Here is a 20,228-nt window from a genome sequence, read left to right as displayed (position 1 = left end):
TCTCTGAGCACTGGTGTCAGTCCTCTGGGGACAGGGCCTCCCCCTGTCCGCTCTCAAATCCTCTGAATGGTTAAGACTTTCAAGGGACATTCTAGGACAAAGAAGGCTTTTCAAGCTGCAGAGCCTTCTGCTGCCTTCCAGCTCCTCTAAGGGGGGCTCTTTTGAGCTCCTGACCCCTCTCCCTCTGGCCGCCAGGGTACTTACACGGGTACGGGACCTTAAACCACGGGGCTACCAGAAGCACGCCCTGCCTGGCGTCCGTCCGAGCATAGAAGCCATACTTTGTGCTGTCGGGAGGGAAGACGTCAGTCACTGTGAAGATGAAGCACAGCAGCCAGGACACAAGGATGGCCAGGATGATCTAAAGTGGTCAAAGGGAAAGCTCCATGAGGTCAACCAAGGTGGTGGATGCTGGCAAAACACACATCTTCCTATGGCCTGAATATCATACCACAGGACCTCCACCATTGTTGGTACTTTGCAGGAAAAAAACACATTACAGGCCTGCTGAGAGCCTACTCCTGGATGGAATCACATTTAGAGAGAGCAGTTTTATGCAGGTAAAGCTATTTTAACTCCCAGCCTGGCTAGAAAATAAGAATAATGGACAATGTACTTGCAGAGACCATGGGAACACAGATCTCCCTCTGTCTCAAGAACAGTGCCCTTCTTCACACTCCTGAGAGGATTTCAGAATCAGAACCTTCTGCCGCTGGTAAACCTTAAGCCCATGACAATTTCGTGGTCATTAGTACCCTGATGTTAACATCCCAACCTAGTTCCCCCAGGAAGACCTGCCTAAAACTTCCTTTCACATAAACAAAGGCAATATTGTCAGAAAAAAACAGAAGTGACTACTCACAGGGAACATTTTGAAAAGCTGTAACTTGTATGCAGTCCATCCTTTCTTGGATTTGTAAATTGGAAGAGGAAATTTAACATTTCTGGCATACTGCGAAAACAGTAATACTAGGAAAATTGTCCTGATGAGAGAGAGAGAAAAACTAGGTTAAAGGCTGTGTTTTAAAATAATACTCAAAGCTTCAACAGCAAAACTGACCATATATATTCATTTCTCTAGAAAGCTCCTAGTCCTATTAACTGTTTTTTGGGGGGTGCCTGGGTGGCTCAGTCATTAAGCATCTGCCTTCAGCTCAGGTCATGATCCCAGGGTCCTGGGATTGAGCCCCACATCGGGCTCCCTGCTTAGAGGGAGGCCTGCTTCTCCCTCTCCCACTCCGCCTGCTTGTGTTCCCTCTCTGTCTCTCTGTCAAATAAACAAATAAAATCTTTAAAAAAAAAAAAACACAAAACTGTTATTTGGGAAATCTTATCTTTTGGAAATGCCATTTTGGGAAAGATATTAGTTCTAGGCATATCTTGATACTAAATGAAACTGCCATATAAATGCTTTGGCTAAATTTTCCTTAACAGAGTAAGAAAACCTGAAGAATGCACATACTCAGGAGAGATGCTCACACCACGTAAGGGAAAAAGATACCCATACAAGACAATGTACACTATAATCACAACTATGAATTAACTACAAAACAAGCACTTGCCACACGGGCATGTCCACGCACACACGCGTGCAGACAGGTAAGGAGAACAGGGTCCAAAATGCTCACAAGGATTGCCTACAGCTGGCAATATGTTTTGAGACTTTTCTGTATTTTGTGATTTATGTATCAAGAGCATAAATTGCTTCAAAAAGCAAAAAACTTCAACATTTAAGGAGGCTACATACAGAATTCAGTATTAACAACATTCCTGGGAGGTTTGTGTGTGTCAGACACTATGTGAAGGCCATCCTGCCCATCATCCCAGCCTTCTGCAGCAGTGGCTTCTATGACCACCCACGTCCCAGACAGACGAAGCCAGCAGTCCAAGATCATGCAGCCAGGGTTTGCAGGGCAGGCGGGAGGGCCAGGGGGTCTAACTCTACAGCCTGGGCTCTGAACTACTTTGCCACACTATCCTAAGAGCAGGGATGCTGGGGCTGGCTCAGAAGGCTCTCTACCTTGAGCCCCACATTCCAGACCCAGCTGCACTGAGGATCACAGGAGACAGCGACATGAGGTGACTCCCCTGCAGCAGGACCCGACACATCCTCATCCACCTGCTACCAACTGTGGCCAGTGTGGGATGGCTTCCCATCGCTGACACAATGAAGGTCTGCAATGACGTGTTTCATCACCCACAGGGATGCACTCTCACTTACAACCTAAGGGAGAGCTGGCACAAGAGTGGGTTCTCAAAGCTCAGCTTAATTGTTCCTGGGCACAGCTCTAATTGCGGAGATGGAATTATCAGCTCCACTGACAGCCGGTCAAGTGCAACTTCACTGTCACATTCCTAATGAGGCATGCTGTCTATAGCCAGCTGGAGAACTGGCCCATGCCACTCCATCCTCTCCCCACCTATCCACCAAATGCTTTGCTCACCTGGTGATGGGAGTCTCAGCCCAAACACAAAAGTCATCGAGCTAGTACCAGTTGGAGGTTGGAAATATACATGGTACCCAAGCTATTCCAATTCCCCCGGGGTGGTGAAGTTTAATAAAAAAATGTTATGGGGCGCCTGGGTGGCTCAGTTGGTTGAGCGACTGCCTTCGGCTCAGGTCATGATCCTGGAGTCCCGGGATCGAGTCCTGCATCGGGCTCCCTGCTCGGCGGGGAGTCTGCTTCTCCCTCTGACCCTCCTCCCTCTCATGCTCTCTGTTTCTCATTCTCTCTGTCTCAAATAAAATCTTAAAAAAAAAAAAAATGTTATGGTGGGACACCTGGGTGGCTCAGTCTGTTAAGCATCTGCCTTTGGCTCAGGTGATGATCCCAGGGTCCTGGGATCAAGTCCCGCATCAGGCTCCTTGCTCAGCGGGGAGTCTGCTTTTCCCTCTCTCTCTGCCTGCTGCTCCCCCTGCTTGTGCTCTCTCTTTCGCTCTCTGACAAATAAATAAAATCTTAAAAAAAAATGTTATGGGGGCACCTGGGTGGCTCAGTTGGTTAAGCGACTGCCTTCGACTCAGGTCATGATCCTGGAGTCCTGGGATCGAGTCCCGCATCGGGCTCCCTGCTCAGCAGGGAGTTCTGCTTCTCCCTCTGACCCTCATGATCTATCTCATTCTCTCTCTCTAATAAATAAATAAAATCTTAAAAAAAAAATGTTATGGTAATGACAGGTGCTAAAACTGGTTTACTTTATTTTTTTTTTAAGATTTTATTTATTTCACAGAGACACAGCAAGAGAGGGAACACAAGCGGGGGGGAGTGGGAGAGGGAGAAGCAGGCTTCCCACCAAGCAGGTAGCCCAATGAGAGGCTCGATCCCAGTACCTTGGGATCATGACCTGAGCTGAAGGCAGACGCTTAATGACTGAGCCACCCGGGTACCCCTGGTTTACTTTAAATTTAGATCAACATAAAATTTTCATGTTCCAAAAAAATGCTGATTTATTTCAAAGTGAACACTATGAGATCCCAAAAGGCCCCAAGTCTATTATCATCATTATTTCAGGCAACACCCACCTATCATCGCCTGCACTGTGGTGTTCACGTTTTAAAGCATGTTTACAAGGGGAGGCGGGGCACATAGAGAATTCCAGGAAGGACACCCAGATCTCAGGCCAAATCTGGCAGCACAAATGAAGGAATGGACTAGGCAGATGAACACTCCATTTTCCTGCCACTCTAAAACCCATCCCCTTCCAATTTATGTTTATCCTCAAACAGCCTGTGTGGCAGGTAGGGCAGGCAGTCCCATCACAGAGAGGTGGCAGGAGTAGAGGCTCGGGGCCGGGTGGGGGCACAGGGAGAGCTGTGCCCGAGCTCACACATCTAGGCCAAGCAGAGAAGGGGAAAAGATGAGCCAGCTCCAGGTCCTCAGGCCAGGGTTCTGTCCAACCACTGGCTTGCTGGCCTTCTACCTTACAAATATGCAAGCAATGCAATGCACACTAAAATATAGGAAAATTATAAAAGACAGATCAGCAAAAAGACAAAATCCTGAAGATCACTTATCATCCCAGCTGGGTAACAACGATGTAACATTCTGGCCTATAGATTCTGAACAGCTTCCATTCCCTGGATACTTACAGGGTGTCACCGGGTCCAGGGCACCGGGGTTAGAGAGGGACACGGGACTGCCTGAGGTTACCCTTGCCCTTGGAGCACAAACAGGTCATCATCTGACCCAAAATGGGATCAGACTTCACAGTGTATTTCCCAACTAGCTTGTAGCCCCTATTAATGCCACAACCTCTACAGATAGAACTCAGCAACAGCACCTTCGTGGCTGGCTACTGAGCATTCCACCTTATGGACATACCACATCTTGTCACACAGTTTCCATATGGTGTGACACTGGGGGCATAAACAACTGTGACAGATCAGCCCTCCCTGGCACCTGTCTACACATCTCCTTACGGCAGGTTCCCAGGACTAGAATGGATCTGCCAAATAGTAAATGCCTTATAAAGTTTTTTTTTCTTATTAAAAAGCTTCTGATACAAACTGCCAAATATATAAAAGTTGGATGAGTTTACAATCCCACCCAGAGACCAAAAACATCCATTTGCTACTCACTGCAATACAGTCGTATACTTTTTTTTTTTAAAGATTTATTTGAGAGAGAGAGACACAGAGAGCGAGAGCGAGCAGGGGGAGGGGCAGAGGGAGAGGGTCCCCACTGAGCAGGGAGCCCAACGGGGCTGGATCCCAGGACCCTGAGATCATGACCTGAGCCGAAATCAGGAGTCAGAGGCTTAACCGACTGAGCTATGCAGGCGCCCCATAGTCTTACACTTTTAAATCTCTACCAATTTCATCAATTTAAAAAACTATTGTCATTTATTTTAACATTCATTCCTTACACTACACTTAAGAGTATGTATTTCAGCATTGCTCACAAGAGCAAATATTTTAAACAACAAGCATGAGTATCAACTGGAGAATGGTTTCATAAATTCTACACTATTTCATACTATTTAGCATTGTGCAATTTTACAAAGAATGGAGTAGATCTAAACACACGGTCTTAGAGAGAAGAGCCCAAAAAACTGTTAGGGTGAAAAGCAGATAATCCTGGTAAAGCTACATACGTCACTGTGTTCATATTTATGTATACAGGGCAAATACTAACTTTTCACTAGTTAATTAAGACTTTTTTTTTTTGAAGGGTGGCAGTGAGTGGGAGGAACTATACTTTAGATTTCCCTGTTTAATTACTGTTAAACTTCAAATGACTGTAATTTTAATATATTTTGGGGATAGAGATGAAAAGAGACTTTGAGTATGTGGTGATGGTACATGGGGGTTTACTATTCTTTGAATAAGTTTGAGAATTGTACAAAAGTAATCAAAATGTTTTTTCAAGAAAAACGGGTCCCATCTAGGACCTATGCTTGGAGTTGGAAATGTCACCCATTCATCCTCTCCCCTGAGAACCTGCCCCTAACTGTGCCTCTCTTGGTTGACTTAGGAACCCATGTCGGTACAGTCCGATCCACCACCACTACCCCCACTGCTAATAAAATCCCTGTGAAGAGGTGCCTGGGTGGCTCCATCAGTTAAGTGGCTGACTCTTGATTTTGGCTCAGGTCATGATCTCAGGGTCCTGGGATCGAGCCACATGTCGGGCTCCACACTCAGCGGGGAGTCTGCTTTGTGATTCTCTCTCTCTCTCTAAAATAAATCTTAAAAAAAAAATCCCTGTGCAGCATTGTGGTAACTGGGGAGGGTAACTCTTTTACACACTAATTAGTTATTTTTACTCCCTTTATTTGGTTAAATGGCTGCTCATATGATATCCTTCATTCATTATTCCACCAAGACTCTCTCCTTTAGTTAGTGAAACTATAAATTAAGGACATTAGCCTTTTTAATGGAATTTGTTGTAAATACATCCCAGATTCATTTATAATTTAGTTTCAGTGGGTTTTGATAGGAGTTTTAAATGCATCGGTAGTAAAATCTATCAATCTTTCTCTTTTCAATATCTGCTTTAAGAAGGACCTTCCCCTGGGCCCCTGGGTGGCTCAGTGGGTTAAATGTCTGCCTTCAGCTCAGGTCATGATCCCAGGGTCCTGGGATGGAGTCCTGCATCAGGCTTCCTGCTCGGCGGGAAGTCTGCTTCTCCCTCTGCTCTCTCTCTCTTGCAAAAATAAATAATCTTAAAAAAAAAACTTCCCCGTCCCATGATCAAATATTTATGTACATTTTCTTCTGGCACATTTACTGTTTTACCTTCTATACTTAAGTCTTTAATTCAACTGAAATGTAATTTGATATAAACCAGGAATCTAAATTTTTTCCAAATCATCTAATTTTTCTCACATAATTCTTCTATTCCCCAATGATTTCCAATATGACTGCCATCATACACTAAATATTAATTTCTTCTTGGTTCTGTTTCTATCCCTCCTATTCTGCTCTACTAATGTCTATCCTTCCAGGGCTACAGTATTTTTATTAAGTTCGGAAATGTGGTTTAATTCTTGTAAGAGCAAGTCACCATTCCCTTCTCTCTGAGTTCTCTGGGAATGACCCATATTACTTTATTTTCTTATTCACTGATTAACACATCCAGAACAACCTTAAATGATACCGATAATAATAAACATGCTTATCATGGTTTCTGATTTCAGCAGGCAGGCCTGATATTTAAGTCTTTCACCATTAAAGAATGAGGCACTTAAAAATCTTATTCATGAAAGATCCTTCTATCCCCATACTGCTAACAGTTGGCAGCAGAGATACAGACTGAATTTGATTGTCACCATGGTTTTTTATTATTAAATCCACCATGGGCCTATAATGAATTTTATTAATTTTCTAGGGACACCTGGGTGGCTCAGTCGTTAAGCGTCTGCCTTCGGCTCAGGTCACGATCCCGGGGTCCTGGGATGGAGCCCTGCCATCGGGCTTCCTGCTCGGCGGGAAGCCTGCTTCTCCCTCTGCCTCCTGCTCCCCCTGCTTGTGCTCTCGCTCTCTGACAAATAAATAAAATCTTAAAAATTTTTTTTTCTAGTATTTAATCATCCTTGAGCTCCTAAAATGACACACATAATGTGTTGGCTTTTTTATTATTACCTATAGCATCATTTTCCCAAGCCATGTTCCAAAGAACATTCTTCCAAGATATGTTACTAGATATTGCACTAAAAAAATAAATTGTGTGTGCAGAGCTGGATACTAAGGCCTTTTTCTGAAAAGAGTCTTCTGCACACTAGCATTTTAAAAGATCACAAGGAGACTTAAAGTACAGAAAGATGCTGAGCTTTAGCACGCTACTACCTAAACATATCTGAACTAAGCTTGGGGCTTGACACCAACTCTAGGGAGGAAAGAAAATGTTGATCCAGGCCGTCCCTTTGGTATTAGCTCTGTCAGAATCTGCCATTTAGATAAAACTGGCTGGGAAGTTTCCCTGGTTTCTCAAAGTGCCAGAACCACTTAACCAGTGTAGGAATTTGCCCTTCCTTGAAATATAATATACTAACCACTGGAGCCCAGAAAGTTTTTTAGGGATAAAATCCTTTGACAGCATTCTTGCCTCTTCTGTGGTCAGGGGTGTACTCACAAGCCCCAGTCCTCCCCTTTCTTATTACGAGGTGCTTACTCAACACCTGCTCTGTGACAGGTGGTGGGCCAGGCGCTGGAGGTGCCATGGGGACCAGCGCTGAGCAAGGCCTTGCAGAGCTGGCATCCCACGTACAAAAGAAGCTGGCTAGAAACTAAAAAACATGAGAGCAGAAGGGAAAAGCTTGACAGTGGATGCACAGATACAACCGAGGAATTTTCTCATGAATAGAGAAAAAAAATGAAGAAATGGAAAGCAGAGGAAGGGTTTGGGAGGTCCAACATTCTAAAAGTTCCAGAAAGGGACAAGCAGGAACGGAGGGGAGGAAGGCATCCATGAAATAATTCAAGATCATTTACCACCCCACCCCCCAAACACCTGAGATTCCGGAGTGAAAAGGCCCCAAGTGCCCAGGCGCAAGATGTAAATAGAACGAGGGACAGTGAGGGAGGTTTCAGACACAGACAACAAAAAGACCTGTAAAGCTTCCGAAATTCTAGCTTGTGTCCAATTAGAGTTTCAAAAGGAAGAGAACGGAGCAGAGAGTGGCCAAGCACTTCACAGGGCAGGAAGGGAGCAGGAGAGAAGCTGAAGACCAGTTTGGAAGCAATGACCAAGGGTGAGGACTGTCGAGTGGTGGGATTGGCCAGGGAGGTGAGGCAGAAAGATGGTATGCACGTGGGGAAAGAGAGAAAGCAAAGGATCAGGGACAACTGCAGGGCTTCTGGCTTCATCAGCTGGGTGTGTGTCGTGGCCCTGGCTGAGAGCAAGATGGCAGGAGGGGGTACTGGTTTGGGGAGGGAGGGAGTCAAAAGCTTGACACTTTCTCCCTGTGAAGTTTGAGGTGTCCTGTGTCACAACACCTGGAGGGTGCAGGCTGGGGCTTAGAGTTTAAGTCTGGTGTCCAGAGGTCTGGGCTGCAGGCTTCTATGGAAGTCACCAGCATAACAGAGGCTTGCTGGGGTCGTCCTAGACAGGGTCCCCCAGGGAAAAAGCATTTGGCAGGGAGGCGGTCCAGAACCATGTTCTGAGGAACCCCGACATTTAGCGATCAGGGTGAGGAGAAGTCTGTTTTGGTTTTTATGCTTTTCTGGAAACCACCCATTTTACTGATTTGCTGTTGTTTTTAAAGGTGGGGACAGGGAGCATAGCTAGAACTCTTCCTCCCTGGACCTAAGGCTTTATCCTCCATTTGTGCATTCACTCCCTTCTCTGCTCAGTTAGCCTTGCCAGAATTGTGTCCACATGTTATTTTCCAAAGAACCAATGTTGGGATTTTTCACTTCTATTTCTTCCCCATTTTTGTATCGGTATTAATTTTTGGTCCCCTGCCTCCGTTAGGTTCATTTTTGTCCTATTTTTCTAGTTTCTAGAGATAAGCTCTTCATGTACTTTGCCTTTAAGATTGTGCGGGTTTTTTAAAAAGATTTTTTAATTTATTTGCGAGAGTGAGAGAGTGGTGAAGGGAGAGCAGAGGGAGATGGATGAGCAGACTTAACTGAAGGAGCCACCCAGGTGCCCCAAGATGGTGCGTTTTTTTGAGAACAATTCTGACTACTCTATGGGACTGGTCGGTTCTCACCATCATCTTCTAAATTATCAGTAATTGTGAAGTTTCAATTTCCCCTCTGACTAGGAGTGATTTATAACAGTGCTTTCCAGCTTTTAAGCGGTCTGGGGTTTTGCTCACCCTCTCGCTATTGGTTTTTAATTTTACTGTCTGATGGTAATTACATCTTCTCCTTCTTAGAACTTACTGCATTTCACTGAACATTCTTCCGTGCCCTTCTCCACACCCATGCTGGTGTGGGCAATACTGACCAACCTTCAGTGAAATGAGAAAATTAAGAACAATCCTGGACATTTTCACATACCTTAATTTGTAAGGACAGATGGATTATAATTTCGCAAGGATGCGCTTTACTGATTCCAACACAGAGAGGCAGGATTAAGTGTTACAGGGTAAATTCTGGTCAGACTATTTGGGTTCTGAAAACCATCCCAGCCACTTACTAGCTGTGTGAGCCTAGGCAACGAACTTTGCATCTTGTTCCTCTGCTTCTTTTGCTGTTAAATGGGGATAACACTGGTACTTACCTTAACTTATGATGTATACGAGTGTTTGGTAAAGCACTACTAATGCAGAGGCTCAAGAAGTGCCACATGCTGTTTAATAATGACAGAAGACTTCATAAGACAAAAACAACTGGGAATTGCCTTCTATTATTTATTTTAGAAATTTCACTGGTTGGCAAAATTCCAGGTTTTGCACCATTTCCCTATGACAATATCAACTCTTACATGTGCTCTCCAGGCACACAAAACAAATGCGGGTTCTATTTGTGGTATACAGAGTTCTATGGCTCTAATAATCAATCTTATAATATTATCAAAGTCCCGGATGTCTTTACTGACAACACATCGAGGGGTAAATGACATCTTTAACTGACTTGCACTTCCACGCGGAAGGACCAGCCATGACTGGCAGGACTCCAGCAGGGGCCACGGCCTCCCCGCAGGTGTTGACAGGAGCCTGGGGAGTCAGGTCTCCTTCAGTGCCAACACACCCTCCTGCAGCGTCCTGTCTCCTGCCAACCTGGAAGGTTTCTTTGATTCTCATCTAAAGGATTGGCTTCTTGGTATCTCCACTCACGTGCAAGAGATTTGGCATGACCTCAGAAGTTAAAAACTAATGGCATCACCATCTCACACCCCCTTCCTAAAGCGTGAAACCTTACAACCCTCCCTCTACACATCACTGCCAAACAGGTCTTTGGAATACCTTGACTGCATGTCACTTCCCAACCTCTGGGTCTTAAACCCTTCAATAACTTTCTGGCAAGAAACAAGTCAAGTTTAAACTGTCAGATTATTCTTACTTAAAACAAAACAAAAAACCTATCTCCTAAGGTCTGTGTAAATGCTCAAAATACGCCACGAGGCTGCCGCTAGGTGTGGGAAGGGAAGGTGCATGCTAAGTGGTCTAGAGCACTCACAGCATGGCGATGCCCCAGTGCTTCCCCGCTCTCTCTCCTGCCGCCTGGAAGCCAGACAGCCCGATGAGGGCCACCGTGGGCGTAATGGTCAGGGGCCCGATGTATTTCAGCAGAGCCCCGGGCAGGCCGAGGAGGCCGATGACCACTTCTATCAGTGAGGACATGATGATGGCACCCTGGATCTGGAGCGAGAGAGGGCACAGACAGGAGAGTGAGCTTAGTAGATCGTAGACTCCAAATGTCACCTGCAACCACACCGGACAGTTCTGCCAAGCAACGAATTACTACCTAACAGGCATGACACAGCTGGAAAATTCCCAAGGCCTCAAAAGAAACCAGCGGGTGAGTGGGGTGTCTAGCCAACCTATGAACGACATGGTTGACATAGGAGCGTTAGAGAAATGGGCACCGACGGATGCACAGCCAACCTTCCTCTCCACAGGTAAGGGAGAGATTTATCATTCCCGCTCAAGACACAGGACATTCAAAGCCAGCCTCAGAGGAACACTCCATCACAGATTCTAGAGTGAGTCCCTGAGGGACATTTAGAAGGAAGTGCTATTGACACAAATTCTAAAGGAACGCTTCTACTGTGGCGAACGGCTGTATCTGCGCCCATTCTGAACTAATGGTGAAAGATCTTCCAGGTCTGGGAAGATCTGGATAAACGGTCAGCCATTCTTCACGGCTGAGGACTCCAGTGCCCTGTTCTGTTCAAGTGCACCAGAGCAGACAAGTAGCTTTAATTCTTCCCACACACATGGGCAAACGCAGGCAGGAATGAAGAGTTCTGCTGCCCATAGGCCAGACTCTGTCGCTCCTTACAAGGGAGCTGGTAACGGGCCAGTTATGCTGGAGGGTGTAAGTCTGGTCTATGCCCGGGGGGGGGGGGGGAGGAGATGAAGGGCAAGAAACAACACTGTCTGGTTGCACAAAGCATTTCTGCATGCTTTACTTACGGTGATGTCAATCTAAGTTTAGTTTCACAACACAAATAAACATGTCAGAAGTCGAAAAGGAAAAGGAGGGCTTAGCGCAAGTAAATACAATTTCTTGGGCACAGCCAACAGTGAAGCAAGCAGGGAAGAAACACAAAGAAGTCCCAAGCAGACAATGCTCATCTTTTACCTCACGTATCCGGGGGTACCAGATGTGCTCTGTGTGTAGCAGCTCTGTGGTTCCATTGGACACTGAAACATCTTGAAAACAAAAACAGAGAAATTTTTTTGGAGTGACACTGATGTTTCACAGGATATATTCATTTTACTCTTTGTAAGGAGAAATTTCTTCCCTATTTTAAGTATATTTGTATAAAATACCCATCCCTAAAATTCAAGTTACAACAGTATGGCTTACCATACTGAAAGGTGGAATCCCCAGTGCTAATGTAACCAAATTTATTCATCGACTGAGAGCTCCCAGTGTGTCAAAAGCTGACTGAACTGGGGATGCACATTGCTAGTGCCAGACTCACACAAAGACCAACCTTTGCAAGCAGCTAAGCTAACTGAAATGCCTGAGAGCAAGGTTGCTGATTGAGGTTTTTAAAACCTAGAGAAAACAGAGGGCCTTTTCCAGTTCCTAAATCAAATCAGTGGTCACAAACTAACTCCTAGGAGCAAGGAAGGAAACGAAGGTTGGAAAACTTTGCTCCTAGAACCGAAAAGTGTAACAGTATTTTGAGAGTACAACAGGTCTATCTGATTTTCTCAAACCCCCTATCTGATTTTTTCCTGACCTTATCGGGTTATTTAAGGATCTCTGTGATCACTAAATGGGCGGGGGTTGGGGGGGGGGAGTAAAAGTCATTTGCAGAAAACCAAAGCAGCCAGATCCTTCAAAAGCAGAGATGGTTCAGAGAAGGGATGCTGATGCAGCAAAGAGAGTGATTACTGGTGGTTCATAAAGTCCACTGAAAGAAAGAGGCAGAAAAATAGCACAAATGTTGTTCTAGTCCATTCCCGTATTTATCAATTTCATTAGCATAGAGAAATGAGGTCCTTTCTGGTCCTTACTTGCTCTGGGGTTAGGGAGGAACGAGTGGGGAGAGAGAGAGAGACAGAAACACGATCCACAGACTGGAGTGTTCTAAGCAGTTTGTTGGTTTGTGTGTTCTGTGCCCGATTCCAGAAAGGATTTAAGGCTGCCGTGGGCAGCACATCCAGGCCTCCCTTCTATCACCTGCGCTAAGGGACCCCAATGACGTACGTGGAAATAACTGCAGTTACCTGTGGTGTTACATTTCCATTTATCTAAAGACAGGATGGCTCGAGCAGGGGCCAGAAATGCAAAAGCACTGGCCTGAAACAGGGGTAACCTAAAAGAAACGAGACCAAAACCATGATCACGGCATCAGGAACTACCGAGGTAGTTCACGATTTGACAGCTTAACAGTCTTTTCCATAGACACACAGCACATGAGTAATTGCAGGCACGCTCAGGAGAAAGAGCCCCGGTCCACACAGATCTCCTCCACATGCGGCGAGGGCCGCCGGCTTCTCTGTCCTCCCCTCCTGCTGCTCCCCACACACAGCCCTGCATGGGGCCCAGGGGAGCCCTGTGGTTGCCCTGTGGTCAGCGCCCAAACCCCAACACCAGGCCCTGCCATCACCACCTTTCCCCTCGGGGGTGGGGGATGTCGGGCGTTCAGGAGTCTCGCTTTCCTGCTGAGCTTGTGAGCTCCTTCTTAAACACCAGTGTGTCTTCCAATTTACCACCCTCCTCCTCCTCCATTTCACATCCTTATTGGTTATCAAAGAAAAAAAATATCTATCTCCCCCTGTCATTCCATTTTGTAAATCAAAAACTGTCCTAAATCCTAGAGGATAAGCGCCATAATCATGTTAGTGATCTAGAGTTATTGAGGAAAACAAAACTGTAAGTTACAAATCAACAGCATATATAATACACTGCTTAATCATAGAAAATACTCAGAGAGCGTTCCAAACCTTATTTTTAAAGAACCCAGAAAGCATGTGGACTCTGTTTAATCTCCTGCCTACAGTCCTCAAACGCCACCATTCAATTACATTTTAGATACTCTATGTTGACTTTTTGAACACCTGAGCTACTGAAATTGAAAAGATTTTTGAATGTGTACAGCACTTCAGCTACAGTTGTATGAAGGTAGCTTTACAGGCTAACTTAAGAACTTGATTGCTATTTTTAACATTTTCAGGGTGGAATATAAAAATGACTCCTTCTGTTGGCAAGGCAGGGAACTCCCAGATGTCCAGATCATTCTGAAATACTCCCCAGCAGCCTTGTATCAGTGTCCTGGCCAGCAGACGGGCACCCGGCACGTGCCTCTCTGCGCTCTGACAGCACGTCCTGTCCCGACTGGAAGAGGAAATGGGCTGAGAGAAGGTGGCTCTGGCTGAAGGGTACGTAGCCACGTTACAAGCCCAGAGCCGGCACACACCTCTCTGCGCCAGACATGGGCCTCAAGATTCTCTTGTTCTCCTGCCTGTTTTAATCATGCAATGAAATCAACTGAGAGTAGGCAGGATGCTAGCTCTAGGGTATAGAGGTGGGCTGCACGGTACAGACCAGATGCGTTGCTGGCCGTCACTCACATGGGCACGCCCTCCACCAACCATCCATCTATAATTACCTGTTGGAGGGGCCCAGAGCACAGGACCATCAAAAGTGGGAGTGAAGGTCACCTGAAGCAGGAATGTATATTAAAGGAAAACACGGTTTGATTTGGTAACTTTTCAGAAATGCCCTAACAGGGCAAAGGGAGGTCAACATCTAATCAAGAATGGATGCCATCTCAAATGGCCCAAATAACATCGGCTTTACTATCGTTTCAAATTTCCAGCAACACATCCCCGGGCCACTTAATGTGGACTGCATTTAGAGACCTGTCCTAGGAATAGTGAAATCGACACTGCACTGCACTGGTTGACTCGCTGGACAGGAAAGTGAAGACTGGCTCTGGGTTCCACTCCCGGGGACATGAACTATTCCTGACCTCGTCTGGACCTGACCATCACCTGGACACCTGTCAGGACAAACATTTTATGGCTTAAACATGACCAAAGGTCCTGAGAACACAGCTGCAAAGAAGCTCCCTTATTTCGAGCAACCAGGACCCTGCATTCTTTTGGAAAGTGGGGGGTAATAGAAAATCCCCACATGTGCTGCCCCAGGCTCCCAGGATGCTCACACGTTCACAGTTCAGCCCACATACAATGCCCGCCCCACGCAGCACCAGCGGGAGGACGGCGGCCGCTGGGGAGTCAGCAGCAGAAGCGCCCCAGCAGTTAAGGGTGGTCTCCACACTGGCAGCGACAATCAGCGGCTTAACAAAAAGATTGTTAGGGAAAGCTGTGACAAGAGCATATTATTTCATCAAACAAGAACTTCCCTAAATACAAAGCCAATTTTCCGAGAAAAAGATGGAGGAGGATAAAGCACTAGATATTCTCAGCTGCTGAAGGGGCTTTCTGAAGCCCTTCCCCAGCAGACAGCGATCGTCTGTCTGCACAGGGCTCATCTCTGCACTTCGGTCACACACCCATCACCACCTCGGGTCCCTGGGCTCCCCACGCAGGCAGGACTGCCTGCTCTTTTACTTTGTCCTGACGGCTGGAAGAAACGAATCAAACTGCCTTTCTTTACACCACGGCTGGCAAACTGGCCCGTGAACCCAATCTGGCAAACAACTCGTCTTTGTGAGGAAGGTTTTACTGGGACATAGCCACTCCCATTTATTTGCCCGCTGTCTGCAGCGGCTTTGGGGCTACAATGGTGGAGTCTAGTAGTCATGACAGAGACCACAGAGCCCAAAATGTTTACTGCTTGTCCCTTTACAGAAAAACTTTGCCGCCCCAGGGTATAGGGAAATTATCTGAAACATGGGAAGAGGTGGTGGGTTTTTTGCAAATAAGTTTTTAAGGTTCATAGTGTCACCAGATGTTAGGAGGAAGAGATCTGAGCAGACAGGCACCTTTATGGTGACACATTCCCATGTCGGGCTCTAGCCTCAGGATGGAGAAAAATCTAACCTAAGCCCAGAGTTTCTTTAAAACTCTGCTGGAGGCATCCCATTTCCTCCTCCAAACCCAGGAGACCAGAGCCCTGGGTCCCAGGCTCCTCCTCACCAGCCCCTTCACAGACCTGCACTCCAGCTTCTTGCCTCTGAGCCTTTGCTCTTCTCAGGCATCAACTCACTTTCAACGTTCAATTTTTGTTCTTCATTTAAGGCACAGAGAAAATACCACCTCCTCCAGAAAACACTCCAGGATCTCCTTCTTCAGATTCAAAACGTGTTTCCCTACAACTCAGGACTTTCTGGCCATGATTTCTGCAAGTCACCCTACAAGTTGCCAGGAAGGTGCTTTAGGATCCCGGGGGTGCTGCATCTCACCCAGGCCTGGTTCATCAGAGTCTCGGATAAGGCCTCCAATCTGCATTTCGAACAATCATTTCTGGGTGAAGCTGAGGCACCAGGCTCCACACAGACAGACTACCCCCGTGCCAGTGAAAGGATTTACCCTTTTACGACGACGGAAAAAACGACCCCCAGGCTGCCGTGGAGTTTCTGCCATGTGAAGGACACAGCTAGTCAGGGCCACACATGAAGCCGGGGACGTCTGTAGGAGCAGTCCCCGACCTAAACTAAAGGGCCAGAAGCACTTCACCGCACATGGGAGGGGCTACGAAGAAGAGTCCAGGCAGAGAGAAGAGCAGGCACAAACCAGAGCCACACAGTAGCCCCAGGAATCCTCCAAGAACAGCAGGGACCTGACTGTGGGTGGGGGCCAATAAAGTGAAGGTCAGGGCGGCCCAAGGGCAAACGCCCCACCCTGGGTCAGGAGGCAAGGGCAATCCTGCTCAGAAAGGACCGCTTTGGGGGAACTGGGGAAGGTGACCTTAACCCCAAAACATCCTCTGCAGGCACTCCGACAGGCTGTGGCCTGACTCCGTGGTTGGTGAGTCTCTGCTGCTCATGCTGCCGTGTCGGCTCCAGTGACCGGCCAGCCCAGGGCAGGTCTGCGCGCGCACCTCGGCCTCTACGGGCTCCCTTGGTAGCACCTGAGCCATCTGTGCCCAGTTCCCGGCATGTGGACCTGCCCCTCGCCCCACGGGGCCAGAACTGCCCTGCCGGACGCTGGGCCGTTCACCCATCACCACTGTGTCCCCGGCACCAACTTCCACTTAGCAATTAATGAATGAATTAAAGGCACTATTTACAAATGCTATTCTTCAAGAAGAATTTTATTAGACTAGAAATAAGAAGTCTTTCTGCCATGTTGATTTTAACTGCAAATCAGGGAAAGGACTTTTTTTGGGGGGTCGGGGGTAAAGATTAAAAGCACTGGGTAGAGAGGACACAGAGTCAAATGTGCATGAATTTTCCAGACAAAACCAGACAACTCCCCCAGGTCCCGGGGGCTAGCAATCCTCCCTGGTATCATTGGGAGAAATGTCTTTAAAAAGTTTAAAAGGGTGGGTGGGCTCCTACAAGCAGCACCTGAAGGTAGGAAATGTTATCTCCCCAGAACTGAATCATTTAATGAAAATGAGTAAAACAAACAGTTCGTCAACACAGAAAGTGCACTGCGTGCCTGGCTTCCTCGATCTACCAAGAAAACAATTCAGTTCATGCAAAACTTTTCGCTGTCAAATAAATATATACTTGAGTCTAAATGGCAGCACAATTTTAAAATAATCTCTTAAGAAACATAGAACAGATTTCATTTCAAGGAGCTATAGTTTTAAAATTGAATCTGCCATCAGGAATGTGTATCCTAATTCCCTTAAGGAAAAGCAAAACACAGTTTGTCAAAGGAAACTCTTAATTGGTAACATTTTCCGATTGTTTCCCATATGTATGTTCTATCAGCTGAACTATCTAGAAAGTAGCCTGAATCTCCTAAGAATAAACACACCCTCCTACATCATCACTCTCCCATATCATACCCAAGGATGACATTAATTTAACGTTATCTACTATTCAGGCCATATTTAAATTTATTGAATTATTTATAAAAGTGCTCATATCTACTCCTGCTCCCCCAAATCCAATCAAGAGTTCCTATATTGCATTTGGTTGTCTTGTGTCATGTTTAGACCCAGGCTAAACACTTCTGGCAACAACACTGCTCAGGTGTCATGCACTTCTTAGAGCATCCCATCAGGAAGGAGGCCTGCCCGGTTGTCCCAAGAGGTGGGAAAGCTCGGTTAGGGCAGTGACTGCTGGAACTCTCCATATAAAAAGGACCTTTTTCCTTTTGTAATTAATAAATTATCTATAGGGTGATTCTTAGACTACGTGAATATTATAGTCCCACTAGCTTATTAACATTTCTTACATAGTAGGTTTAAAAACTGTATTTTTCCATTTGATCATTCTATCCACATTTAATTAGTGGCCTTTTGTAAAGAAGAGCTTGCCCTTTTGTTCAACTTTATCTCCCTCTTTTTCTTTTTTGAACATCACTGTAGATGCATGAATTCCTTTTTTATTTAGTTTTGTAATTCACTTCTATGACTATTCTTCTTAATAAACTGTCCAAAACTTGCCCAAAGCAGCCTGTTCAAGCAAGTTCTCCTTCTTTATGACATGACCCCCCCCCCCCCCCCCCTTTATTCTTTGAGCAGGTCTTTGCTTTCCGGCACAAAATGCTCCAGGGTCAACATGCACTTTTCTCAGTCCTAGCCCTGGAGTCAACTACTACTCCAGGAAGTCCAGTTCATTTTAATGGAGAATTGGATTTAGAAACCAAGATGGAACACCAGGTGGGCTCAGTTACTGATGTGGCATTTAGTTAGTGAACAGAGCTAGGATTCATTTTTGAATCGTGGGGTCACAATGACACCTGTAGTTCAGCCCAGTACCCCTGGATTACCTTTCTTTCCATACTTGTATCTCTCCTTTTTCTATACTGAGTGCCCTGATTTTCATCATCATCAACATACTATTCATTTGCTTTATCCTATAACCAAAATCACTACTAACAAGACTACTAAAATTATTAAGACTATTAAGATTTGGGGGCACCTGGGTGGCTCATTTGGTTAAGCGTCTGCCTTCAGCTCAGATCATGATCTCAGGGTCCTGGAATTGAACCCCGAGTCAGGCTCCCTGTTTAGCGGGGAGCCTGCTTCTCCACCTGCTTGTGTGCGCTCTGTCAAATAAATAAATAAACTCTTAAAAAAAAAAAGACTATTAAGATTTCTACTTTGTCCTTAAAATACATCCCATTCAGGGCATATAAAGTACTGTGTTCTGAAGTCTGTGAATGAATTCTTTTCTTTGTGGTTAGCAATTTGACATATAGTTAGGCTCACATGTTTCTGTAATTCAATTTTAGGATTTGCTTTTCTTCATCCATTTAGATTTGTTTTGAGTATGCTGAACATTTGTACAGTTTAAAAATCAAACCATATAGGGGCGTGTGGGTGGCTCAGTTGGTTAAGCATCTGCCTTCGGCTCAGGTCATGATCCCAGGTCAAGTCCCACATCAGGCTCCCTGCTTGGTGGGGAGCCTGCTTCTCCCTCTGCCTGCTGCTTGTGCTCTCTCTTTCTGACAAATAAATAAATAAAATCTTAAAAAAAAAAAAATCAAACTATATAGAGAGATATACCAGGAAAGTCTCACTCCCATCCCATCCCCTCCGCCCCATTCCTAGCTACTCCCTATAGTTAACCACTTTCCTTAATTCCTAACTTACCCTTATTCCTTCATGCATGCACTCACACTTTTTTACAACTTTTTTCTACATATCCTGGAACTTACTCTATACCAGATCACAGAGATCTTCCCCATTCTTTCTCAGGGCTGCATGGGACTATACTGTGCAATGTACAAACAGCTGCCAGTCTCCTACAGACAAGCATTTGAGTTGTTAAATATTTTGCCATTACAAATGATATAGCAATAAGTAACTTTTGGGCCTTGTTTTGCACTTGTGGGAGTCTATCTTCAGAGTAAATTTCTACAAGTGGGATTGCTGGATCAAATGGTAAATGCATACGTACTCTAGATATTGTAAAATTCTGCTTTATAAGAGTTGAACTATTTTCACTCCTGACAGCAATGTATAAGAATGCCTGTTCTCCTATAGTCTTGCCATCAGAGTGGCTCATCAAAATTTTTATTTTTTGTGAATCTGACAAAGGTGAGAAGTGGTATCTCAGGGTAGTTTTAGTTTATATTCTGTTATTATTATAAACTGACTTATTCTTACATACAGAGAAGGACTTTTCTGTGATCTGTTCATGTCTTCTGCCTACATAATTTTTGGTATCTCTTAAAAAATACTTTGACCTTTAAAAGTTCTTTCTAGGGCGCCTGGGTGGCTCAGTTGGTTAAGCGACTGCCTTCGGCTCAGGTCATGATCCTGGAGTCCCGGGATCGAGTCCCGCATCGGGCTCCCTGCTCGGCGGGGAGTCTGCTTCTCCCTCTGACCCTCCTCCCTCTCATGCTCTCTGTCTCTCATTCTCTCTGTCTCAAATAAATAAATAAAATCTTTAAAAAAATAAAAAAAAATAATAAAAAAATAAAAGTTCTTTCTATATTAGAGATGTTGGACTTTATCTGTGATATATTACAAATATTTTCTCCAGTCTGCCATTTTTATGGTATATTTTTACAAAGTAAAGTTTAAAAATTTTTATATTTAATGTCATCAAATTTATTATCCT

General features: G+C 45.3%; 1 protein-coding gene across 6 annotated transcripts in view; it reads right to left on the bottom strand.

Moving 5' to 3' along the window:
* The window catches only part of SLC23A2 (solute carrier family 23 member 2), a 144,752-nt gene that overhangs the window by 20,400 nt on the left and 104,124 nt on the right, over positions 1-20,228 (bottom strand). For all 6 annotated transcript variants that reach the window (XM_035005892.1, XM_035005896.1, XM_035005893.1 and 3 more), the window contains 5 exons: positions 12,799-12,887; positions 11,699-11,769; positions 10,571-10,752; positions 863-983; positions 205-361 (listed from right to left, as the gene is read on the bottom strand). In XM_035005892.1, coding sequence (XP_034861783.1) covers positions 205-361; positions 863-983; positions 10,571-10,752; positions 11,699-11,769; positions 12,799-12,887 — 620 coding nt within the window. The remainder of the gene's footprint in view (positions 1-204; positions 362-862; positions 984-10,570; positions 10,753-11,698; positions 11,770-12,798; positions 12,888-20,228) is intronic.

This window comes from Mirounga leonina, unplaced genomic scaffold (assembly GCF_011800145.1).
Source record: "Mirounga leonina isolate KUSES-001 unplaced genomic scaffold, KU_Mleo_1.0 Mir_150, whole genome shotgun sequence".
Lineage (NCBI taxonomy): Eukaryota > Metazoa > Chordata > Mammalia > Carnivora > Phocidae > Mirounga > Mirounga leonina.
This window is presented reverse-complemented; position numbering and strand designations above follow the sequence as displayed.